This window comes from Schistocerca cancellata, chromosome 4, assembly GCF_023864275.1.
Source record: "Schistocerca cancellata isolate TAMUIC-IGC-003103 chromosome 4, iqSchCanc2.1, whole genome shotgun sequence".
Classification (NCBI taxonomy): domain Eukaryota; kingdom Metazoa; phylum Arthropoda; class Insecta; order Orthoptera; family Acrididae; genus Schistocerca; species Schistocerca cancellata.
Window position 1 is genome coordinate 195,502,502 of NC_064629.1, and position 26,693 is coordinate 195,529,194.

At 39.4% G+C, this 26,693-nt stretch overlaps 3 protein-coding genes across 3 annotated transcripts; all 3 read right to left on the minus strand.

Moving 5' to 3' along the window:
- Positions 1–9,571: 9,571 nt before the first annotated feature.
- LOC126184017 (uncharacterized) lies at positions 9,572–10,509 on the minus strand. Its single transcript, XM_049926369.1, has 2 exons — positions 10,249–10,509; positions 9,572–10,141 (listed from the first exon to the last, which is right to left on the minus strand). Exons 1-2 carry the CDS (start codon positions 10,507–10,509, stop codon positions 9,572–9,574), a joined length of 831 nt encoding a protein of 276 aa, XP_049782326.1.
- Positions 10,510–18,662: 8,153 nt separating this feature from the next.
- Positions 18,663–19,265, minus strand: LOC126184018 (uncharacterized). Its single transcript, XM_049926371.1, has 2 exons — positions 19,059–19,265; positions 18,663–18,983 (listed from the first exon to the last, which is right to left on the minus strand). Exons 1-2 carry the CDS (start codon positions 19,263–19,265, stop codon positions 18,663–18,665), a joined length of 528 nt encoding a protein of 175 aa, XP_049782328.1.
- Positions 19,266–22,175: 2,910 nt separating this feature from the next.
- On the minus strand, positions 22,176–22,961 carry LOC126184019 (translation initiation factor IF-2-like). The gene is made up of 2 exons (XM_049926372.1): positions 22,609–22,961; positions 22,176–22,389 (listed from the first exon to the last, which is right to left on the minus strand). The coding sequence occupies exons 1-2, from the start codon at positions 22,959–22,961 to the stop codon at positions 22,176–22,178; spliced, it is 567 nt and encodes a 188-aa protein (XP_049782329.1).
- Positions 22,962–26,693: the final 3,732 nt, after the last annotated feature.

A 26,693-nucleotide genomic window follows, 5' to 3' on the forward strand; every position in this document is an offset into this window, starting at 1 on the left:
ATAGGCGTCTTTGCCACATTTGCGTCTTTCCCACATTTGCGTCTTTCCGATATTTGCGTCGTTCCCACATTTGCGATTCTCTCATATATCGTGAACCTATGATGCTTCAGATTATGTCCTACCAACCGATTCTTTCCTCTTGCCATGTTGTGCCACAAGATGATCTTCTCCCATGTTTGCGTTTTTCCCATATCGGCGTTTTTCACCTATCTGCCTTTTTCCCCAATCTGCGTTTTTCCAATATCTGCGTTTTTCCCATATTTTACGTTTTTCCATATTTGCGTTTTTCCCATATTTGCGTTTTTCCCACATTTGCGTTTTTCCCATATTTGCGTTTTTCCCATATCTGCGTTTTTCAGATATCTGCAATTTTGCCATTTTTGTGTTTTTGCCATACTTGCGTTTTTGCCATAGTTGCGTTTTTGCCATACTTGGGTTTTTGCATACTTGCGTTTTTGCCATTTTTGCGTATTTGCCTTTTTTCGTTTTTGCAATATTTCTGTTTTTTCCATATTTACGTTTTTCCCATATTTGTGTTTTTCCTATATTTGCGTTTCTCCCATATTTGCGTTTTTCCCATATTTGCGTATTTTCCCATATTTGCGTCAGTCCCATATCTGCGTCCGTCCCGTATCTGCGTCTGTCCCGTATCTGCGTCTGTCCCGTATCTGCGTCTGCCCCGTATCTGCGTCTGTCCCGTATCTGCGTGTGTCCCATATCTGCGTTTGTCCCGTATCTGCGTTTGTCCTGTATCTGCGTTTGTCCAGTATCTGCGTTTGTCCCGTATCTGCGTTTGTCCCGTATCTGCGTTTGTCCCGTATCTGCGTCTGTCCCGTATCTGCGTCTGTCCCGTATCTGCGTCTCTCCCGTATCTGCGTCTGTCCCGCATCTGTGTCTGTCCCGTATCTGCGTCTGTCCCGTATCTGCATTTGTTCCCATATATTAGTTTGTTCCCATATTTGCGTTTTCTGTCATATTTGCGTTTTTTGTCATATTTGCGTTTATTCCATATTTGCGTTTATGCCATATCTTCGTTTATGCCATATCTGCGTTTTTGCCAAATCTGCATTTTTGCCAAATCTGCGTTTTTGCCAAATCTGCGTTTTTGCCAAATCTGCTTTTTTTCCAAATCTGCCTTTTTGCCAAATCTGACTTTTTGCCAAATCTGCATTCTTGCCAAATCTGCGTTTTTGCCATATCTGCGTTTTTGCCATTTCTGCGTTTTTGCCATTTCTGCGTTTTTGCTATATCTGCGTTTTTGCCATAGCTGCATATTTGCCATATCTGCGTTATTGCCATATCTGCGATTTTGCCATTTTCTGCGTTTTTGTCATTTTTGCGTATTTTGCCACTTTTGTGTTGTTTGACACTTGCGTTTTTTGCCACTTTTGCGTTTTTGCCAATTTTGCGTTTTTCCCCATTTTGCGTTTTTGCCATTTTTGCGTTTTTGGCATATTTGCGTTTTTGGCATTTTTGCGTTTTTGGCATTTTTGCGTTTTTGCTATTTTTGCGATTTTGCCATATTTGCGTTTTCGCCGTATTTGCGTTTTTCCTGAATTTGAGGTTTTCCCGTATTTGCGTTTTTGCCGTATTTGCGTTTTTGCCATATTTGCGTTGTTGCCATATTTGCGTTCTTGCCATATTTGCGTTCTTCCCATATTTGCGCTTTTCCCATATTTCCGTTTTTCCCATATTTGCGTTTTTCCCATATTTGCGTGTCTCCTATATTTCGTGAACCTTCATTGAATCAGACTATGTCCTACCATTCCATTCTTTATTTTTGTCAAGTTGTGCCACAAGTTTATCTTCTCCCATTTTTGCATTTTCCCATATTTGCATTTTTCCCGTATTTGCGTTTTTGCCATATTTGCGTTTTTCCCATATTTGCATTTTCCCCTATATTTGCAATTTTCCGATATTTGTGATTTTCTCATATTTGCGTTTTTCCATTTTTTGCGTTTTTCCCATATTTGCGTTTTTCCCATATTTGCGTTTTTCCCATATTTGCGTTTTTCCCATATTTGCGTATTTCCCATATTTGCTTTTTTCCCATATTTGCGTTTTTCCCATATTTGCGTTTTTTCCATATTTGCGTTTTTCCCATATTTGCGTTTTTCGCATATTTGCGTTTTCCCATATTTGCGTTTTTCCCATATTTGCGTTTTTCCCATATTTGTTTTTTCCCATATTTGCGTTTCTCATATATTTCGTGAACCGACGACTCAGACTATGTCCTACCAACCCATTCTTAATTTTTGTCAAGTTGTGCCACAAGTTTATCTTCTCCCATTTTTGCATTTTTCCCATATTTGCGTTTTTCCCATATTTGCGTTTATCCTATATTTGCGTTTTTCCCATATTTGCGTTTTTCCAATTTTTGCGTTTTTCCCATATTTGCGTTGTTCCGATATTTACGTCTTTGACATATTTACGTTTTTGCTATTTTTGCGTTTTAGTCATATTGGCGTTTTTGCCATATTTGCGTTTTTGCTATATTTGCGTTTTTGCCATATTTGCGTTTTTGCCATTTTTACATTTTTGCCATTTTTGCGTTTTTCCCATTTTTGCGTTTTTGCCATTTTTGCGTTTTTGACATTTTTGCGTTTTCCCCATATTTGCGATTATCTTATATTTGCGATTTTATCATATTTGCGTTTTTCTCATATTTGCGTTTTTGCCATATTTGCGTTTTGCCATATTTGCGTTTTTCCCATATTTGCGTTTCTCATATATTTCGTGAACCTTCGACGATTCTGACTATGTCCTACCAACCCATTCTTTCTTTTTGTCAAGTTGTGCCATAAGATTATCTTCTCCCATTTTTGCATGTTTCCCATATTTGCGTTTTTCACATATTTCCGTTTCTGCCATATTTGCGTTTCTGCCATATTTGCGTTACTGCCATATTTGCGTTTCTGCCATATTTGCGATTCTGCCATATTTGCGTTTCTGCCATATTTGCATTCTTGCCATATTTGCATTCTTGCAATATTTGCGTTCTTGCCATATTTGCGTTCTTGCCATATTTGCGTTCTTGCCATATTTGCATTCTTGCCATAATTGCGTTTTTCCCTTTTTTGCGTTTTTCCCATATTCGCGTTTTTCCCATATTTGCTTTTTTCCCATATTTGCGAATTTCCCATTTTTGCGTCTTTCCCATATTTGCGTTTTTCCCATATTTGAGTTTTTCCCATATTTGCGTTTTTCCCATATTTGCGTTTTCCCCATATTTGCGTTTTTCCCATATTTGCGTTTTTCCCATATTTGCGACTTTGCCAAATTTACGATTTTGACATTTTTGCGTTGTTGCCATTTTTGCGTTTTTGCCATTTTTGAGTTTTTGCCATTTTTGTGTTTTCCCCATATTTGCGATTTTCCCATATTTGCGATTTTCTCATTTTTGCGTTTTTGTCATATTTGCGTTTTTGCCATATTTCCATTTTTCCCATATTTGCGTTTCTCCCATATTTTGCGTTTTTCCCATATTTGCGCTTTTCCCATATTTGCGTTTTTCCCATATTTCCGTTTTTCCCATATTTGCATTTTTCCCATATTTGCGTCTTTCCCATGTGTGCGTCTTTCCCATATCTGCGTCTTTCCCGTATCTGCGTCTTTCCCATATCTGCATCTTTCCCGTATCAGCGTCTGCCTATATCTGCGTCTGTCACGTATCTGCATCTGTCCCGTATCTGTGTCTGTCCCGTTTCTGTGTCTGTCCCGTATCTGCATCTGTCCCGTACCTGCGTCTGTCCCTTATCTGCGTCTGTCCCGTATCTGCGTCTGTGCCGTATCTGCGTCTGTCCTGTATCTGCGTTTGTCCCTTATCTGCATTTGTCCCGAATCTGCGTTTGTCCCGTATCTGCGTTTGTCCCGTATCTGCATTTGTCCCGTATCTGCGTCTGTCCCGTCTCTGCGTCTGTCCCGTATCGGCGTCTGTCCCGTTTCGGCGTCTGTTTCGTATCTGCGTCTGTCCCGTATCTGCATCCGTCCCGTATCTGCGTCTGTCCTGTGTCTGCGTTTGTTCCCATATTTTAGTTTGTTCCCATATTTGCGTTTTCTGTCATATTTGCGTTTTTTGTCATATTTGCGTTTTTGCCATATTTGCGTTTATGCCATATCAGCGTTTATTCCATATCTGCGTTTTTGCTAAATCTGCATTTTTGCCAAACTGCGTTTTTGCCAAATCTGCGTTTTTGCCAAGTCTGCTTTTTTCCCAAATCTGTCTTTTTGCCAAATCTGCTTTCTTTCCAAATCTGCCTTTTTGCCAAATCTGACTTTTTGTCAAATCTGCATTCTCGTCAAATCTGCGTTTTTGCCATGTCTGCGTTTTTGCCATATCTGCGTTTTTGCTATATCTGCGTTTTTCCCATATTTGCGTTTTTGACATTTTTGCGTTTTTGCCATTTTTGCGTTTTTGCCATCTTTGCTTCTTTTGCCATTTTTGCGTTTTTGCCATTTTTGCGTTTTCCCCATATTTGCGATTTTCCCATTTTTTGATTTTCTCATATTTGCGTTTTTGTCATATTTGCGTTTTTGCCATATTTGCGTTTTTGCCATATTTGAGTTTTTCCCATATTTGCGTTTCTCACATATTTCGTGAACCTTCAACGATTCAGACTATGTCCTACCAACCCATTCTTTCTTTTTGTCAAGTTGTGCCACAAGTTTATCTGCTCCCATTTTTGCATGTTCCCCATATTTGCGTTTTTCACATATTTGCGTTTCTGCCATATTTGCGTTTCTGCCATATTTGCATTCTTGCCATATTTGCGTTCTTGCCATATTTGCGTTCTTGCCATATTTGCATTCTTGCCATATTTGCGTTCTTGCCATATTTGCATTCTTGCCATATTTGCATTCTTGCCATATTTGCCACTTTGCCATTGCATACGGAGCTCCATCGTAGTCTTTAACACTGGTAGCATGCCTCGACAGCGTGGACGTGAACCGTATGTGCATTTGACGGACTTTGAGCGAGGGTGTATAGTGGGCATGCGGGATGCCCGGTGGACGTACTGCCGAAGTGCTCAACACGTGGGGCGTGAGGTCTCCACAGTACATCGATGTTGTCGCCAGTGGTCGGCGGAAGGTGCACGTGACCGTCGACCTGGGACCGGACCGCAGCGATGCACGGATGCACGCCAAGACCGTAGGATCCTACGCAGTGCCGTAGGGGACCACGCCGCCACTTCCCAGCAAATTAGGGACACTGTTGCTCCTGGAGTATTGGCGAGGACCATTCGCAAACGTCTCCATGAAGCTGGGCTACGGTCCCGCACACTGTTAGGCCGTCTTCCGCTCACGACCCAACATCGTGCAGCCCGCCTCCAGTGGTGTCGCGACAGGCGTCAATGGAGGGACAAATGGAGACATGTCGTCTTCAGCAATGAGAGTCGCTTCTGCCTTGGTGCCAATGATGGTCGTATGCGTGTTTGGCGCCGTGCAGGTGAGCGCCGCAATGAGGACTGCATATGACCGAGGCACACAGGGCCAACACCCAGCATCATGGTGTGGGGAGCGATCTCCTACACTGGCCGTACACCACAGGTGATCATCGAGGGGACACTGAATAGTGCACGGTACATCCAAACCGTCATCGAACCCATCGTTCTATCATTCCTAGACCGGCAAGGGAACTTGCTGTTCCAACAGGACAATGCACGTCCGCATGTATCCCGTGCCACCCAACGTGCTCTAGAAGGTGTAAGTCAACTAACCTGGAAAGCAAGATCTCCGGATCTGTCCCCCATTGAGCATGTTTGGGACTGGCTGAAGCATCGTCTCACACGGTCTGCATGTACAGCATGAACGCTGGTCCAACTGAGGCGCCAGGTGGAAATGGCATGGCAAGCCGTTCCACAGGACTACATCCAGCATCTCTACGATCGTCTCCATGGGAGAATAGCAGCCTGCATTGCTGCGAAAGGTGGTTATACACTGTACTAGTGCCGACATTGTGCATGCTCTGTTGCCTGTGTCTATGTGCCTGTGGTTCTGTCAGTGTGATCATGTGATGTATCTGACCCCAGGAATGTGTCAATAAAGTTTCCCCTTCCTGGGACAATGAATTCACGGTGTTCTTATTTCAATTTCCAGGAGTGTATTTCGTGAACCTTTGACGATTCAGACTATGTCCTACCAACCCATTCTTTCTTTTTGTCAAGTAGTGCCACAAGTTTATCTTCTCCCATTTTTGCATTATTCCCATATTTGCGTTTTTCCCATATTTGCGGTTTTGCCATATTTACGTTTCTGCCATATTTGCATTTCTGCCATATTAGCGTTTCTGCCATATTTGCGTTTTTGCCATATTTGCGTTTCTGCCATATTTGCATTTCTGCCATAATTGCGTTTTTGCCATATTTGCGTTTTTGCCATATTTTTGTTTTTGCCATATTTGCGTTTTTGCCATATTTGCGTTTTTTCCATATTTGCGTCTTTGCCATATTTGCGTCTTTGGCATATTTGCATCTTTGCCATATTTGCGTCTTTGCCGTATGTGCATCTTTGCCATATTTGCGTCTTTGCCGTATTTTCGTTTTTGCCGTATTTGCATCTTTGCCGTATTTGCGTTTTTGTCGTATTTGCGTTTTTGCCATATTTGCGTTTTTGCCATATTAGAGTTTTTGCCATATTTGTGTTTTCGCCATATTTGCGTTTTTGCCATATTTGCGTTCTTGCCATATTTGGGTTTTTCCCATATTTGCGTTTTTCCCATTATTTAGTTTGTTCCCATTATTGCGTTTTCTGTCATATTTGCGTTTTTTGTCATATTTGCCTTTTTGCCATATTTGGGTTTATGCCATATTTGCGTTTATGCCATATCTGCGTTTATGTGATATCTGCGTTTATGCCATTTCTGCGTGTTTGCCAAATCTGCGTTTTTGCCATATCTGCGTTTTTGCCATATCTGCGTTTTTTCCATTGCGTTTTTCAAGTTTTTGCGTTTTACCTATATTTGTGTCTTTGCCATTTTTGCGTCTTTGCCATATTTGCGTCTTTGCCATATTTGTGTCTTTGTCATATTTGCGTCTTTGCCATATTTGCCATTCTTGCAATTTTTGGTTTTTGCCATTCTTGCGTTTTTTGCCATTTTTGCGTTTTTGTCATTTTTGCGTTTTTGCCATTTTTGCGTTTTCGCCATTATTGCGTTTTTGCCATTTTTGATGTTTTTTCTTTTCTTTGTGTTTTTGCCATTGTTTCGTTTTTGCCATTTTTGCGTTATCCCCATATTTTCGATTTTCCCATATTTTCGATTTTCCCATATTTTCGATTTTCCCATATTTTCGATTTTCCCATAGTTGCGTTTTTGCCATATTTGCGTTCTTGCCATATTTGCGTTCTTATCATATTTGCGTTTGTGCCATATTTGCGTTCTTGCCTTATTTGCGTTTTTGCCATATTTGCGTTTTTGCCAGATTTGCGTTTTTGCCATATTTGTGTTTTTCCCACATTTGCGTTTCTCATATATTTCGTGAACCTTCGACGATTCAGACTATGTCCTACCAACCCATTCTTTCTTTTTGTCAAGTAGTGCCACAAGTTTATCTTCTCCCATTTTTGCATATTTCCCATATTTGCGTTTTTCCCATATTTGCGTTTCTTCCATATTTGCGTTTCTGCCATATTTGCGTTTCTGTCATATTAGCGTTTCTGCCATATTTGCTTTTTTCCCATATTTGCGTTTTTCCCATATTTGCGTTTTTCCCATATATGCGTTTTTCCCATATTTGCGTTTTTCTCATATTTGCGTTTCTCATATATTTCGTTCACCTTCGATGATTCAGACTATGTCCTTCCAACCCATTCTTTATTTTAGTCAAGTTGTGCCAGAAGTTTATCTTCTCCCATTATTGCATTTTTCCCATATTTGCGTTTTTTTCATATTTTCGTATTTCCTATATTTGCGTTTTCCCATATGTGCGTTTTTCCCATATTTGCGTTTTTCCCAGTTTTGCGTTTTTCCAATATTTGCGTCTTTGCCATATTTGCATCTTTGCCATATTTGCGACTTTTCCATATTTGCGTCTTTGCCATGTTTGTGTCTTTGCCATTTCTGCCTTTTTTGCGTTTTTGCAAATTTTTGCGTTTTTTGCCATTTTTGCGTTTTTGTAATTTTTGCGTTTTTGTCATTTTTGCGTTTTTGCCATTTTTGCGATTTTGCCATTTTTGCGTTTTTTCCAATTTTGCGGTTTTGAATTTTAGCGTTTTTGCCATATTTGCGTTTTTGCCAATTTTGCGATTTTGCCATTTTTGCGTTTTTGCAACTTTTGCCTTTTTGCCATATTTGTGTTTTTGCCATTTTTGCGTTTTTGCCATTTTTGCGTTTTTGACATTTTTGCGTTTTTGCCATATTTGCGTTTTTGGCATATTTGCGTTTTTGGCATATTTGCGTTTTTGTTATATTTGCATTTTTGCCATATGTGCGTATTTGAAATATTTGCGTTTTTGCCATATTTGCGTTTTTCCCATATTTGCGTTTCTCATATATTTCGTGAACCTTCGACGATTCAGACTATGACCTACCAACCAATTCTTTCTTTTTGTCAAGTTGTGCCACAAGTTTATCTTCTCCCATTTTTCCATGTTTCCCATATTAGCGTTTCTCCCATATTTGCGTTTCTGCCATATTTGCGTTTCTGCCATATTTGCGTTTCTGCCATATTTGCGTTTCTACCATATTTGCATTTCTGCCATATTTGCGTTCTTGCCATATTTGTGTTCTTGCCATTTTAGCGTTCTTGCCATATTTGTGTTTTGCCATATTTGCGTTCTTGCCATATTCGCGTTCTTGCCATATTTGCGGTCTTGCCATATTTGCGTTCTTACCGTATTTGCGTTTTTCCCTTTTTTGCAATTTTCACATATTTGCGTTTTTCACATATTTGCGTTTTTCCCATACTTGCGTTTATCTGATATTTGCGTTTTTCCCATATTTGCGTTTTTTCATATTTGCGGTTATCCCATATTTTCGTATTTCCCATATTTACGCTTTACCCATATTTGCGTTTTTCCCATATTTGCGTTTTTCCCATATTTGCTTTTCTCCTAAATTTCGTGAACCTTCATTGATTCAGACTATGTCCTACCAACCCCTTCTTTATTTTTTTCAAGTTGTGCCACAAGTTTATCTTCTCCCATTTTTGCATTTTCCCATATTTGCATTTTTCCCATATTTTCGTTTTTCCCATATTTGCGTTTTTCACATTATTGCGTTTTTCCCATATTTGCGTTATTGCCATATTTATTTTTTTGCCATATTTCCATTTTTGCTATTTTTGCGTTTTCGCCATATTTCCATTTTTGCCATTTTTGCATTTTAGTCATATTTGCGTTTTTGCCATATTTTCGTATTTGCCATTTTTGCGTTTTTGCCATTTTTACATTTTTGCCATATTTGCATTCTTGCCATATTTACGTTCTTGCCATATTTGCATTTTTCCCTTTTTTGCGTTTTTCCCATATTAGCGTTTTCCCATATTTGCGTTTCTCATATATTTCGTGAACCTTCGACGATTCAGACTATGTCTTACCAACCCATTCTTTCTTTTTGTCAAGTTGTGCCACAAGTTTATCTTCTCCCATTTTTGCAATAATTCCCATATTTGCGTTTTTCCCATATTTGCGTTTTTGCCATATTTGCGTTTCTGCCATATTTTGTGTTTTTCCCATATTTGCGTTTTTCCCATTTTTGCGTTTTTCCATATTTGCGTTTTTCCCATATTTGCATTTTTCCCATATCTGCGTCTTTCCCATATGTGCGTCTTTCCCGTATCTGCGTCTTTCCCGTATCTGCGTCTATCCCGTATCTGCGTCTGTCCCGTATCTGTGTCTGGCCCGTATCTGCGCCTGTCATGTATCTGCGTCTGTCCCGTATCTGCATCTGTCCCGTATCTGCGTCTGTCCCATATCTGCGTCTGTCCCGTATCTGCGTCTGTGCCATATCTGCGTTTGTCCCGTATCTGCGTTTGTCCCGTATCTGCGTTTGTCCCGAATCTGCGTTGTCCCGTATCTGCGTCTGTCCCGTATCGGCGTCTGTCCAGTATCTGCATCTGTCCCATATATGCGTCTGTCCCGTATCTGCGTCTGTCCTGTATCTGCGTTTGTTCCCATATTTTAGTTTGTTCCCATATTTGGTTTTCTGTCATATTTGCGTTTTTTGTAATATTTGCGTTTTTGCCATATTTGCGTTCATGCAATATCTGCGTTTATGCCGTATCTGCGTTTTTGCCAAATCTGCATTTTTGCCAAATCTGCGTTTTTGCCAAATCTGCGTTTTTGCCAAGTCTGCGTTTTTGCCAAATCTGCTTTTTTTCCAAATCTGTCATTTTTCCAAATCTGCTTTTTTGCCAAATCTGTCTTTTTGCCAAATCTGCGTTTCTGCCAAATCTGCGTTTTTGCTATATCTGCGATTTTGCGATATCTGCGATTTTGCCATTTTTTCGTTTTTGCCATTTTTGCGTTTTTTGCCACTTTTGCGTTTTTTGACACATTTGCGTTTTTTGCCATTTTTGCGTATTTGCCATTTTTGCGTGTTTGCCATTATTGCGGTTTTGCCATTTTTTCGTTTTTGCCAAATTTGCGTTTATGCCAATTGTGCGTTATTGCCATTTTTGCTTTTTTGCCATTTTTGCGTTTTTGCCATTTTTGCGTTTTTGCCATTTTTGCGTTTTTGCCATTTTTGCGTATTTGCTATATTTGCCTTTTTGCCATATTTGCGTTTTTCCCATATTTGCGTTTTTGCCATATTTGCGTTTCTGCCATATTTTGTGTTTTTCCCATATTTGCGTTTTTCCCATATTTGCGTTTTTTCATATTTGCGTTTTTCCCCTATTTGCATTTTTCCCATATCTGCGTCTTTCCCGTATCTGCGTCTATCCCGTATCTGCGTCTGTCTCGTATCTGTGTCTGTCCCGTATCTGCGCCTGTCATGTATCTGCGTCTGTCCCGTATCTGCATCTGTCCCGTATCTGCGTCTGTCCCATATCTGCGTCTGTCCCGTATCTGCGTCTGTGCCATATCTGCGTTTGTCCCGTATCTGCGTTTGTCCCGTATCTGCGTTTGTCCCGAATCTGCGTTGTCCCGTATCTGCGTCTGTCCCGTATCGGCGTCTGTCCAGTATCTGCATCTGTCCCATATATGCGTCTGTCCCGTATCTGCGTCTGTCCTGTATCTGCGTTTGTTCCCATATTTTAGTTTGTTCCCATATTTGGTTTTCTGTCATATTTGCGTTTTTTGAAATATTTGCGTTTTTGCCATATTTGCGTTCATGCCATATCCTCGTTTATGCCATATCTGCATTTTTGCCAAATCTGCGTTTTTGCCAAATCTGCGTTTTTGCCAAGTCTGCGTTTTTGCCAAATCTGCTTTTTTTCCAAATCTGTCTTTTTTCCAAATCTGCTTTTTGCCAAATCTGTCTTTTTGCCAAATCTGCGTTTTTGCCAAATCTGCGTTTTTGCCATATCTGCGATTTTGCGATATCTGCGATTTTGCCATTTTTTTCGTTTTTGCCATTTTTGCGTTTTTTGCCACTTTTGCGTTTTTTGACACATTTGCGTTTTTTGCCTTTTTTGCGTATTTGCCATTTTTGCGTGTTTGCCATTATTGCGTTTTTGCCATTTTTTCGTTTTTGCCAATTTTGCGTTTATGCCAATTTTGCGTTATTGCCATTTTTGCGTTTTTGCCATTTTTGTTTTTTTGCCATTTTTGCGTTTTTGCCATTTTTTCGTTTTTGCCATTTTTGCGTTTTTGCCATTATTGCGTTTATGCTATATTTGCGTTTTTGCCATATTTGCGTTTTTGCAATATTTGCGTTTTCCCCATATTTGCGATTTTCCCGTATTTGCGTTTTTACCGTATTTGCGTTTTTGCCGTATTTGTGTTTTTGCCGTATTTGCGTTTTTGCCATATTTGCGTTTTTGCCATATTTGCGTTGTTGCCATATTTGCGTTGTTGCCATATTGGTGTTTTTGCCATATTTGCGCTTTTCCGATATTTGCCTTTCTCATATATTTCGTGAACCTTGGACGATTCAGACTATGTCCAACCAACCCATTCTTTCTTTTTGTCAAGTTGTGCCACAAGATTATCTTCTCGCATTTTTGCATTTTTCACATATTTGCGTTTCTCCCATATTTGGGTTTTTCCCATATTTGAATTTTTGCCATATTTGCGTTTTTACCATATTTTCGTTTCTGCCATATTTGCGTTCTTGCCATGTTTGCGTTCTTGCCATATTTTCGGTCTATCATATTTGCGTTTTTCTTATATTTGCGTTTTTTCCATATTTGCGTATTTCCCATATTTGCGTTTTTCCCATATTTGCGTTTTTCCCATATTTGCCTTTTTCACATATTTGTGTATTTCCCATATTTGCGTTTCTCTTATACACTCCTGGAAATGGAAAAAAGAACACATTGACACCGGTGTGTCAGACCCACCATATTTGCTCCGGACACTGGTAGAGGGCTGTACAAGCAATGATCACACGCACGGCACAGCGGACACACCAGGAACCGCGGTGTTGGCCGTCGAATGGCACTAGCTGTGCAGCATTTGTGCACCGACGTCGTCAGTGTCAGCCAGTTTGCCGTGGCATACGGAGCTCCATCGCAGTCTTTAACACTGGTAGCATGCCGCGACAGCATGGACGTGAACCGTATGTGCAGTTGACGGACTTTGAGCGAGGGTGTATAGTGGGCATGCGGGATGCCCGGTGGACGTACTGCCGAATTGCTCAACACGTGGGGCGTGAGGTCTCCACAGTACATTGATGTTGTCGCCAGTGGTCGGCGGAAGGTGCACGTGCCCGTCGACCTGGGACCAGACCGCAGCGACGCACGGATGCACGCCAAGACCGTAGGATCCTACGCAGTGCCATGAAGCTGGGCTACGGTCCCGCACACCGTTAGGCCGTCTTCCACTCACGCCCCAACATCGTGCAGCCCGACTAAAGTGGTGTCGCGACAGGCGTGAATGGAGGGACGAATGGAGACGTGTCGTCTTCAGCAATGAGAGTCGCTTCTGCCTTGGTGCCAATGATGGTCGTATGCGTTTTTGGCGCCGTGCAGGTGAGCGCCACAATCAGGACTGCATACGACCGAGGCACACAGGGCCAACACCCGGCATCATGGTGTGGGGAACGATCTCCTACACTGGCCGTACACCACTGGTGATCGTCGAGGGGACACTGAATAGTGCACGGTACAGCCAAACCGTCATCAAACCCATCGTTCTACCATTCCTAGACCAGCAAGGGAACTTGCTGTTCCAACAGGACAATGCACGTCCGCATGTATCCCGTGCCACCCAACGTGCTCTAGAAGGTGTAATTCAACTACCCTGGAAAGCAAGATCTCCGGATCTGTCCCCCATTGAGCATGTTTGGGACTGGATGAAGCGTCGTCTCACGCGGTCTGCACGTCCAGCACGAAAGCTGGTCCAACTGAGGCGCCAGGTGGAAAAGTCATGGCAAGCCGTTCCACAGGACTACATCCAGCATCTCTACGATCGTCTCCATGGGAGAATAGCAGCCTGCATTGCTGCGAAAGGTGGATATACACTGTACTAGTGCCGACATTGTGCATGCTCTGTTGCCTGTGTCTATGTGCCTGTGGTTCTGTCAGTGTGATCATGTGATGTATCTGACCCCAGGAATGTGTCAATAAAGTTTCCCCTTCCTGGGACAATGAATTCACGGTGTTCTAATTTCAGTTTCCAGGAGTGTATTTCGTGAACCTTTGATGATTCAGACTATGTCCTACCAACCCATTCTTTCTTTTTGTCAAGTTGTGCCATAAGTTGGTCTCCTCCCATTTTTGCATTATTCCCATATTTGCGTTTTTCCATATTTGCGTTCTTGCCATATTTGTGTTTCTGCCATATTTGCATTTCTGCCATATTTGCGTTTTTGCCATATTTGCGTCTTTGCCATATTTGCGTTTTTGCCATATTTGCGTCTTTGCCGTATTTGCGCTTTTGTCGTATTTGCGTTTTTGCCATATTTGAGTTTTTGCCATATTTGAGTTTTCGCCATATTTGCGTTTTTGCCATATTTGCGTTCTTGCCATATTTGCGTTTTTCCCATATTTGCGTTTTTCCCATATTTTAGTTTGTTCCCATATTTGCGTTTTCTGTCATATTTACGATTTTTTGTCATATTTGCGTTTTTGCCATATTTGGGTTTATGCCATATTTGCGTTTATGCCATATCTGCGTTTATGTCGTATCTGTGTTTATGCCATATCTGCGTTTTTGCCAAATCTGCGTTTTTGCACAATCTGCTTTTTTGCAAAATCCGCGTTTTTGCCAAATCTGCGTTTTTGCCAAATCTGCGTTTTCGCCATATCTGCGTTTTTGCTATATCTGCGTTTTTGCCATATCTGCGTTTTTGCCATATCTGCGTTTTTGCCATATCTGCGATTTTGCCATATCAGCGTTTTTGCCATATATGCGTTTTTGAAATTTCTGCGTTTTTGCCGAAACTGCATTATTGCCATATCTGTATTTTTGCCATATCTGCGTTTTTGCCATATCTGCGTTTTTCCCATTTTTGCGTTTCTCCCATTTTTGCGTTTTTCCAACATTTGTGTCTCTGCCATTTTTGCATCTTTGCCATGTTTGCGTCTTTGCCATATTTGTGGGTTTGCCATATTTGCCATTCTTGCCATTTTTGCGTTTTTGCCGTTCTTGCGTTTTTTGCCATTTTTGCGTTTTTGTAAATTTTGCATTTTTGCCATTTTTGCGTATTTGCCATTTTTGCGTTTTTGCCATTTTTGATGTTTTTTCCTTCTTCGCGTTTTTGCCATTTTTGCGTTTTTGCCATTTTTGCGTTTTTGCCATTTTTGCATTTTTGCCATTTTTGCTCTTTTGCCATTTTTGCGTTTTTGCCATTTGTGCGTTTTTGCCATTTTTGCGTTATCCCCATATTTTCGATTTTCCCATATTTTCGATTTTCCCATATTTGCGTTTTTGCCATATTTGCTTTCTTGCCATATTTTCGTTTTTGCCATATTATCATTTTTCCCATATTTTCGTTTCTCATATTTTTCGTGAACCTTTGACGATTCAGACTATGTCCTAACAACCCATTCTTTCTTTTTGTCATGTTGTGCCACATGTTTATCATCTCCCATTTTTGCATGTTTCCCGTATTTGCGTTTTTCCCATATTTGCGTTTCTGCCATATTTGCGTTTCTGCCATATTTGCGTTTCTGCTATATTTGCGTTTCTGCCATATTTGCGTTTCTGCCATATTTGCGTTCTTGCCATATTTGCGTTCTTGCAATATTAGTGTTCTTGCCATATTTGAGTTCTTGCCATATTTGCGTTCTTGCCATATTTGCGTTCTTGCCATATTTGCGATGTGCCATATTTATGTTCTTGCCATATTTGATTTTTTCCCTTTTTTGCGTTTTCCCATATTTGCGTTTTTCCCATATTTGCGTTTTTCCCGTATTTGCGTTTTTCCCATATTTGCGTTTTTCCCATATTTTCGATTTTCCCATATTTGCGTTTTTCCCATATTTGCGTACATGCCATATTTTCCTTTTTGCAATATTAGCGTTTTTCCCATATTTTCGTTTCTCATATATTTCGTGAACCTTCGACGATTCAGACTATGTCCTACCAACCCATTCTTTATTTTTGTCAAGTTGTGCCACAAGTTTATCTTCTCCCATTTTTGCATTTTTCCCATATTTGCGTTTTTTCCATATTTTCGTTTTTCCCATATTTGCGTTTTTCCCATATTTGCGTTTCTGCCATATTTGCGTTTCTGCCATATTTGCGTTTCTGCCATATTTGCATTTCTGCTGTATTTGCGTTCTTGCAATATTTGCGTTCTTGCCATATTTGCGTTCTTGCCATATTTGCGTTCTTGCCATATTTGTGTTTTGCCATATTTGTGTTCTTGCCATATTTCTGTTCTTGCCATATTTGCGGTCTTGCCATATTTGCGTTCTTACCATATTTGCGTTTTTCCTTTTTTGCGTTTTTCCCATATTTGCGTTTTTCCCATATTTGCATTTTTCACATATATGCGTTTTTCCCATATTTGTGTTTATCCGATGTTTGCGTTTTTCCCATATTTGCGTTTTTCCCATATTTGCGGTTTTCCCATATTTTCGTATTTCCCATATTTGCTCTTTACTCATATTTGCGTTTTTCCCATTTTTGCGTTTTTCCCATATTTGCTTTTCTCCTAAATTTCGTGAACCTTCATTGATTCAGACTATGTCCAACCAACCCATTCTTTATTTTTGTCAAGTTGTGCCACAAGTTTATCTTCTCCCATTTTTGCATTTTCCCATATTTGCATTTTTCCCATATTTGCGTTTTTACCATATTTGCGTTTTTGCCATATTTGCGATTTTGCCATATTTGCGTTTTTGCTGTATTTGCGTTTTTCCCATATTTGCGTTTCTCATATATTTCGTGAACCTTCGACGATTCAGACTATGTCCTACCAACCCATTCTTTCTTTTTGTCAAGTTGTGCCACTAGTTTATCTTCTCCCATTATTGCATGTTTCCCATATTTGCGTTTTTCACATATTTGCGTTTCTGCCATATTTGTGTTTCTGCAATATTTGCGATTCTGCCATATTTGCGTTTCTGCCATATTTGCGTTTCTGCCATATTTGCGTTCATGCCATATTTCCGTTCTTGCCATATTTGCGTTCTTGCCATATTTGCGGTGTTGCCTTATTTGCGTTGTTGTCATATTTGCGTTCTTGCCATATATGCGTTTTTCCCTTTTTTGCGTTTTTCCCTTATTTGCGTTTTTCCCATATTTGTGTATTTCCCATATTTGCGTTTTTGCCATATTTCCGTTTTTGCCATTTTTGCGTTTTCGCCATATTTCCGTTTTTGCCATTTTTGCGTTTTAGTCATATTTTCGTTTTTGCCATATTTGCGTTTTTGCCATATTTGCGTTTTTGCCATATTTGCGTTTTTGCCATTTTTGCGTTTTTGCCATTTTTTCGTTTCTGCCATTTTCGCGTTTTCCCCATATTTGTGATTTTCCAATATTTGCATTTTTGCCATATTTGCGTTTTTGCCATTTTTGCGTTTTTGCCATTTTTTCGTTTTTGCCATTTTCGCGTTTTCCCCATATTTGCGATTTTCCCATATTTGCGTTTTTGCCATATTTGCGTTTTTGCCATATTTGCGTTTTTGCCAGATTTGCGTTTTTGTCATATTTGCGTTTTTGCCATATTTGCGTTTTTGCCATATTTTCGTTTTTCCCATATTTGCGTTTCTCATATATTTCGTGAACCTTCGACGATTCGGACTACGTCCTACCAACCCATTCTTTCTTTTTGTCAAGTTGTGCCACAAGTTTATCTTCTCCCATTTTTGCATTTTCCCCTTATTTGCGTTTTTCCCATATTTGCGTTTTTCGCATATTTGCGTTTTTCCCATATTTGCGTTTTTCCCAAATTTGCGTTTTTCCCATATTTGCGTTTTTCCCATATTTGCGTCTTTGCCATATTTACGTTTTTGCCATATTTCCGTTTTTGCCATTTTTGCGTTTTCGCCATATTTCCGTTTTGGCATTTTTGCGTTTTAGTCATATTTGCGTTTTTGCTATATTTGCGTTTTTGACATATTTGTGTTTGTGCCATATTTGCGTTTTTGCCATTTTTGCGTTTTTGCCATTTTTTCGTTTTTGCCATTTTGCGTTTTGCCACTTTCGCGTTTTCCCCATATCTGCGATTTCCCCATATTTGCGTTTTTGCCATATTTGCGTTTTTGCCATATTTGCGTGTTTGCCATATTTGCGTTTTTTCCATATTTGCGTTTTTACCGTATTTGCGTTTTTCCCATATTGGCGTTTCTCATATATTTCGTGAACCTTCGACGATTCAGACTATGTCCTGCCAACCCGTTCTTTCTTTTTGTCTAGTTGTGCCACAAGTTTATCTTCTCCCTTTTTTCCATGTTACCCATATTTGCGTTTTTCACATATTTGCGTTTCTGCCATATTTGCGTTTCTGCCATATTTGCGTTCCTGCCATATTTGCGTTTCTGCCATATTTGCGTTTCTGCCAAATTTGCATTTCTGCCATATTTGCGTTCTTGCCATATTTGCGTTCTTGCCATATTTGCGTTCTTGCCATATTTGCGTTCATGCCACATTTGCGTTCTTGCCATATATGCGTTTTTCCCTTTTTTGCGTTTTTCCCTTATTTGCGTTTTTCCCATATTTGTGTTTTTCCCATTTTTGCGTTTTTGCCATATTTGCTGTTTTGCCATATTTGCGTTTTTGCCATATTTGCGTTTTTGCCATTTTTGCGTTTTTGCCATATTTGCGTTTTTGGTATTTTTGCGTTTTTGAAATTTTTGCATTTTCCCCATATTTGCGATTTTCCCATATTTTCGATTTTCTCATATTTGCGTTTTTGCCATATTTGCTTTTTTGCCATATTTGCGTTTTTGCCATAGTTGTGTTTTTCCCGCGTTTGCGTTTCTCATATATTTCGTGAATCTTCGACGATTCAGACTATGTCCTACCAACCCATTCCTTCTTTTTGTCAAGTTGTGCCACAAGTTTATCTTCTACCATTTTTGCATGTTTCCCATATTTGCGTTTTTCCAATATTTGCGTTTCTGCCATATTTGCGTTTCTGCCATATATGCCTTTCTGCCATATTTGCGTTCTTACCAAATTTGCGTACTTGCAATATTTGCGTTCTTGCCATATTTGCGTTTTTCCCATATTTGCGTTTTTCCCATATTTGCATTTTTTTCATATTTGCATATTTCCCATATTTGCGTTATCCCATATTTGCGTTTTTCCCATATTTGCGTTTTTCCCATATTTGCGTTTTTCCCATATTTGTGTTTTTCCCACATTTGCGTTTTTTCCATATTTGCGTGTTTCCCATATTTGCATTTTTTCCATATTTGCGTTTTTCTCATATTTGCGTTTGTCCCATATTTGCGTTTTTCCCATATTTGCGTTTTCCCATATTTGCGTTTCTCATATATTTCGTGAACATTCGACGATTCAGACTACTTCCTACCAACCCATTCTTTCTTTTTGTCAAGTTGTGCCACAAGTTTATCTTCTCCCATTTTTGCATTTTTCCCATATTTGCGTTTTTCGCATATTTGCGTTTTTCCCATATTGTCGTCTTTCCCAAATTTGCGTTTTTCCCATATTTGCGTTTTTCCCATATTTGCGTCTTTGCCATATTTACGTTTTTGCCATATTTCCGTTTTTGCCATTTTTGCATTTTCGCCATATTTCCGTTTTGGCATTTTTGCGTTTTAGTCATATTTGCGTTTTTGCAATATTTGCGTTTTTGACATATTTGTGTTTGTGCCATATTTGCGTTTTTGCCATTTTTGCGTTTTTGCCATTTTTTCGTTTTTGCCATTTTGCGTTTTGCCACTTTCGCGTTTTCCCCATATCTGCGATTTCCCCATATTTGCGTTTTATGCCATATTTGCGTTTTTGCCATATTTGCGTGTTTGCCATATTTGCGTTTTTTCCATATTTGCGTTTTTACCGTATTTGCGTTTTTCCCATATTCCCATTTCTCATATATTTCGTGAACCTTCGACGATTCAGACTATGTCCTGCCAACCCGTTCTTTCTTTTTGTCTAGTTGTGCCACAAGTTTATCTTCTCCCTTTTTTCCATGTTACCCATATTTGCGTTTTTCACATATTTGCGTTTCTGCCATATTTGCGTTTCTGCCATATTTGCGTTCCTGCCATATTTGCGTTTCTGCCATATTTGCGTTTCTGCCAAATTTGCATTTCTGCCATATTTGCGTTCTTGCCATATTTGCGTTCTTGCCATATTTGCGTTCTTGCCATATTTACGTTCATGCCACATTTGCGTTCTTGCCATATATGCGTTTTTCCCTTTCTTGCGTTTTTCCCTTATTTGCGTTTTTCCCATATTTGTGTTTTTCCCATTTTTGCGTTTTTGCCATATTTGCTGTTTTGCCATATTTGCGTTTTTGCCATATTTGCGTTTTTGGTATTTTTGCGTTTTTGAAATTTTTGGATTTTCCCCATATTTGCGATTTTCCCATATTTTCGATTTTCTCATATTTGCGTTTTTGCCATATTTGCTTTTTTGCCATATTTGCGTTTTTGCCATAGTTGTGTTTTTCCCGCGTTTGCGTTTCTCATATATTTCGTGAACCTTCGACGATTCAGACTATGTCCTACCAACCCATTCCTTCTTTTTGTCAAGTTGTGCCATAAGTTTATCTTCTACCATTTTTGCATGTTTCCCATATTTGCGTTTTTCCAATATTTGCGTTTCTGCCATATTTGCGTTTCTGCCATATATGCCTTTCTGCCATATTTGCGTTCTTACCAAATTTGCGTACTTGCAATATTTGCGTTCTTGCCATATTTGCGTTTTTCCCATATTTGCGTTTTTCCCATATTTGCGTTTTTTTCATATTTGCATATTTCCCATATTTGCGTTATCCCATATTTGCGTTTTTCCCATATTTGCGTTTTTCCCATATTTGCGTTTTTCCCATATTTGTGTTTTTCCCACATTTGCGTTTTTTCCATATTTGCGTGTTTCCCATATTTGCATTTTTTCCATATTTGCGTTTTTCCCATATTTGCGTTTGTTCCATATTTGCGTTTTTCCCATATTTGCGTTTTCCCATATTTGCGTTTCTCATATATTTCGTGAACATTCGACGATTCAGACTACTTCCTACCAACCCATTCTTTCTTTTTGTCAAGTTGTGCCACAAGTTTATCTTCTCCCATTTTTGCATTTTTCCCTTATTTGCGTTTTTCCCATATTTGCGTTTTTCGCATATTTGCGTTTTTCCCATATTTGCGTCTTTCCCAAATTTGCGTTTTTCCCATATTTGCGTTTTTCCCATATTTGCGTCTTTGCCATATTTACGTTTTTGCCATATTTTCGTTTTTGCCATTTTTGCGTTTTCGCCATATTTCCGTTTTGGCATTTTTGCGTTTTAGTCATATTTGCGTTTTTGCTATATTTGCGTTTTTACATATTTGTGTTTGTGCCATATTTGCGTTTTTGCCATTTTTGCGTTTTTGCCATTTTTTCGTTTTTGCCATTTTGCGTTTTGCCACTTTCGCGTTTTCCCCATATCTGCGATTTCCCCATATTTGCGTTTTTGCCATATTTGCGTTTTTGCCGTATTTGCGTGTTTGCCATATTTGCGTTTTTTCCATATTTGCGTTTTTACCGTATTTGCGTTTTTCCCATATTCGCGTTTCTCATATATTTCGTGAACCTTCGACGATTCAGACTATGTCCTGCCAACCCGTTCTTTCTTTTTGTCTAGTTGTGCCACAAGTTTATCTTCTCCCTTTTTTCCATGTTACCCATATTTGCGTTTTTCACATATTTGCGTTTCTGCCATATTTGCGTTTCTGCCATATTTGCGTTCCTGCCATATTTGCGTTTCTGCCATATTTGCGTTTCTGCCAAATTTGCATTTCTGCCATATTTGCGTTCTTGCCATATTTGCGTTCTTGCCATATTTGCGTTCTTGCCATATTTGCGTTCATGCCACATTTGCGTTCTTGCCATATATGCGTTTTTCCCTTTTTTGCGTTTTTCCCTTATTTGCGTTTTTCCCATATTTGTGTTTTTCCCATTTTTGCGTTTTTGCCATATTTGCTGTTTTGCCATATTTGCGTTTTTGCCATATTTGCGTTTTTGCCATTTTTGCGTTTTTGCCATATTTGCGTTTTTGGTATTTTTGCGTTTTTGAAATTTTTGCATTTTCCCCATATTTGCGATTTTCCCATATTTTCAATTTTCTCATATTTGCGTTTTTGCCATATTTGCTTTTTTGCCATATTTGCGTTTTTGCCATAGTTGTGTTTTTCCCGCGTTTGCGTTTCTCATATATTTCGTGAACCTTCGACGATTCAGACTATGTCCTACCAACCCATTCCTTCTTTTTGTCAAGTTGTGCCACAAGTTTATCTTCTACCATTTTTGCATGTTTCCCATATTTGCGTTTTTCCAATATTTGCGTTTCTGCCATATTTGCGTTTCTGCCATATATGCCTTTCTGCCATATTTGCGTTCTTACCAAATTTGCGTACTTGCAATATTTGCGTTCTTGCCATATTTGCGTTTTTCCCATATTTGCGTTTTTCCCATATTTGCGTTTTTTTCATATTTGCATATTTCCCATATTTGCGTTATCCCATATTTGCGTTTTTCCCATATTTGCGTCTTTCCCCATATTTGCGTCTTTCCCCATATTTGCGTCTTTCCCCATATTTGCGTCTTTCCCCATATTTGCTTCTTTCCCCATAACTGCGTATTTCCCCATAATTGCGTCTTTCCCCATAATTGCGTCTTTCCCCATAATTGCGTCTTTCCCCATATTTGCGTCTTTTCCCATATTTGCGTCTGTCCCATATTTGCGTTTCTCTAATATTATGTGAACCTTCGATGCTTCAGATTATGTCCTACAAACCGATTTTTGCCTCTTGCCAAGTTGTGATAGAAATTGACCTTCTCCCAAATTTTCGTTTTTCCCATATTTCCGATTCTCCCATATTTGCGCTTTTCCCATATTTGCGTTTTTCAAATATTTGCGTTTTTCCCATATTTGCGTTTTTCCCATACCTGCGTTTTTCCCATATCAGCGTTTTTCCCATATTTGCGATTACCCATATTTGCGTTTCTCCCATATTTGAATATATTCCATATTTGCGTTTTTCCCATATTTGCGTTTTTCCGTATGTGTGTTTTTCCCTTATGTGCGTTTTTCCCTTATGTGCGTTTTTCCCGTATGAGCGTTTTCCCCATGTGTGCGTTTTTCCCGCATGTGCGTTTTTCCCGCATGTGCGTTTTTCCCACATGTGCCTTTTTCCCGCATGTGCGTTTTTCCCGCATGTGCCTTTTTCCCGTATGTACGTTTTTCCCGTATGTGCGTTTTTCCCGTATGTGCGTTTTTCCCGTATTTGCGTTTTTGCCATATTTGCGTTTTTGCCATATTTACGTTATTGCCATGCGTTTTTGCCATATTTGCATGTTTCCCATATTTGCGTTATTGCCATAAGTGTGTTTTTGCCATATTTGCGTGTTTCCCATATTTGCGTTTTTCACATATTTGTGTTTTTCAAATATGTGCGTTTTTACCATATTTACGTTTTTCCCATATTTGCGTTTTTCCCATATGTGCGTTTTTCCCATATGTGCGTTTTTCCCATATGTGCGTTTTTCACTTATGTGCGTTTTTCCCGTATGAGCGTTTTCCCCATGTGTGCGTTTTTCCCGCATGTGCGTTTTTCCCGCATGTGCGTTTTTCCCGCATGTGCCTTTTTCCCGTATGTACGTTTTTCCCGTATGTGCGTTTTTCCCGTATGTGCGTTTTTCCCGTATTTGCGTTTTTGCCATATTTGCGTTTTTGCCATATTTACGTTATTGCCATGCGTTTTTGCCATATTTGCATGTTTCCCATATTTGCGTTATTGCCATAAGTGTGTTTTTGCCATATTTGCTTGTTTCCCATATTTGCGTTTTTCATATATTTGCGTTTTTTCTATATTTGCGTTTTTCCCATACTTGAGCTTTTCCCATTTTTACGTTTTTACCATATTTGCGTTTTTCCCATATTTGCGTTTTTCCCATATGTGCGTTTTTCCCATATGTGCGTTTTTCCCATGTGTGCGTTTTTCCCATATTTGCGTTTTTCCCATATGTGCGTTTTTCCCTTATGTGCGTTTTTCCCGTATGAGCGTTTTTCCCATATGTGCGTTTTTCCCATATGTGCGTTTTTCCCGTATGTGCGTTTTTCCCATGTTTGCGGTTTTGCCATGTTTGCAGTTTTGCCATGTTTGCGGTTTTGCCATGTTTGCTGTTTTGCCATGTTTGCAGTTTTGCCATGTTTGCGGTTTTGCCATGTTTGCGTTTCTGTCATGTTTGCGTTTTTTCCATAATTGCGTTTTTCCCATATTGGCGTTATTGCCATAAGTGTGTTTTTGTCATATTTGCGTTTTTGCCATATTTGCGTTTTTGCCATATTTGCGTTTTCCCCATATTTGCGTTTTCCCCATATTTGCGTTTTCCCCACATTTGCGTTTCCCTCATATTTGCGTTTTCCCCATATTTGCGTTTTCCCCATATTTGCGTTTTCCCCACAATTGCGTTTTTCCCATAATTGCGTTTTTCCCATAATTGCGTCTTTCCCATAATTGCGTCTTTCCCATAATTGCGTCTTTCCCATAATTGCGTCTTTCCCATAATTGCGTCTTTCTCATGATTGCGTCATTCCCATATTGGCGTTTCTCCAATATTACGTGAACCTTCGATGCTTATGTCCTACCAACCGATTTTTGCCTCTTGTCAAGTTGTGATACAAATTGATCTTCTCCCAAATTTTCGTTTTTCCCCTATTTTCGATTTTCTCATATTTGCGTTTTTCCCATATTTGCGTTTTTCAAATATTTTCGTTATTCCCATATTTGCGTGTTTCCCATACCTGCGTTTTTCCCATATTTGCGTTTTTCCCATATTTGAATTTATTCCATATTGGGTTTTTCCCATATGTGCGTTTTTCGTATGTGCGTTTTTCTCTTATGTGCGTTTTTCCCGTATGAGCGTTTCCCCATATGTGCGTTTTCCCCACGGGTGCGTTTTTCCCGCATGTGCGTTTTTCCTGCATTTGTTTTCCCTCATGTTGTAAGATGGCTGTTTATGTTTTCTTTATGTAAGTAGGCTGTTTATGTTTTCTTTATGTAAGTAGGCTGTTTAGGTTTTTATATTGGTAACGCCGCCGCCACGTAGCGCTCTCTGTACGAAAATCACTGGCTGTGCTGTGTGCAGTATGTGGCTAGTTTGCATTGTTGTCTGCTATTGTAGTGTTTGCCAGCGGCAGCTGGATGTGAACAGCGCGTAGCGTTGCGCAGTTAGAGGTGAGCCGCCAACAGTGGTGGATGTGAGGAGAGAGATGGCGGAGTTTTGAAATTACATATATTATGACTTGTGATGATATTAAGGTAAATACATTGTTTGTTCTGTATTAAAATCTTTAATTTGCTAACTATCCCTATCAGTAGTTAGTGCCTTCCGTAGTTTGAATCTTTTATTTAGCTGGCAGTAGTGGTGCTCGCTGTATTGCAGTAGTTCGAGTAATGAAGATTTTTGTGAGGTAAGTGATTTTTGAAACGTGTAGTTTAATGTTACTCTGGGCCATTCTTTTGCAGTGATCTTTGATAGTCAGATTGCGTTGCGCTAAAAATATTGTGTGTCAGTTTAAGCACAGTTTTGTATAAATTGTTCAAAGGGGACGTTTCATATGTCGACCTTTAGCCTAGGATACCTCACTGCAATCTTCTGATTTTTTCTTGTAGTTTGTGTATTTAGTGTAGCTTTTGTTTATTGCTAGCGCGTAATTGTAGAGAGAGTCTCCTTTGTAGTTGTAGGCTTTCATTGTTGTACAGTAAAACAGTTGTGGCATGCAAATAGATTTGCACCAAGTATTTCGCAGCTACGCTTGCAATTAACTAGATATTATTTTCAGTGTTATGTTAATGTGTTCTCCTATTTTTGCACTTCAAATTGTGCTTTTCTGTGTTATCGTGTGAAATATTGTGACAATAATGGCGTGTGAAAAACGTAACACTAGGCTCCAAACTAAACTGAGAAATAATAGTGACGACGAGCGTAGCTTATCAGCGCCGCCGAGTAATGAATTTACTAATGTTCAAAGTAGTAATTTGGTAACTGTGCACAGGGAAATAGAGCGGGCGTCAAATAATGGTGTAGACAGTGAAACAGGTAGTGAACAGGAAGCATTATCTATCGATCGGTCGGCAACAGCTCGCCTCAGGAATCGGGAATGGCAGAACACAATATTGCAAATACTGTAGACTCAGGTTTTGGGTTCTCACCGTTTTTTCAAATGAGTCAAGACACATTTTCCGCTTGTCAAAATGTGAATGTTGCCGTGCAAATTCACTGCCAAAAAGCACTGAGGAACATGTTTCAGACACCAATGCATTGTTATTACAATTAATACAACAAATGGGACAAACACAGCACTGTAGACTCAGGTTTTGGGTTCTCACTGTTTTTTCAAATGAGTCAAGACACATTTTCCGCTTGTCAAAATGTGAATGTTGCCGGTGCAAATTCACTGCCGAAAAGCACTGAGGAACATGTTTCAGACACCAATGCATTGTTATTACAATTAATACAACAAATGGGACAAACACAGCAAAAGCTTCAAAAGTTAGACACAATGGAACAAAATCAGAGACAAACACAGTAACAGTTAGACACAATGGAACATAATCAGAGACAAACACAGCAACAGTTAGACACAATGGAACAAAATCTTCAAAAGTTAGACACAATGGAACAAAAGCTTCAAAAGTTAGATTCAGTGGAACATAAGCTTGAACAAACACGTGAAGACTTAACTACTGAGTTACATAACATTGAATCGAAATGTCAAAAAGTCTGTAATGATGTAAAAACACAAATTTGTGAGCATTTTCAACCTATTTTTTCGCGGCATGAAAATGCATTACAGAATCACGAAGCAGCCATAAAAGAACTCCAAACCATTGTTCATGAAAATCATGAGACCCTGCAAGCTAAAATTGACTCAGTTGCATCTACCGATTCGGTTAACCAACTTGCAAAAACTCAGGAAAACTTAAAGGACACAGTAGAAAGACACATGGAGGAAATTAGTTCATTAT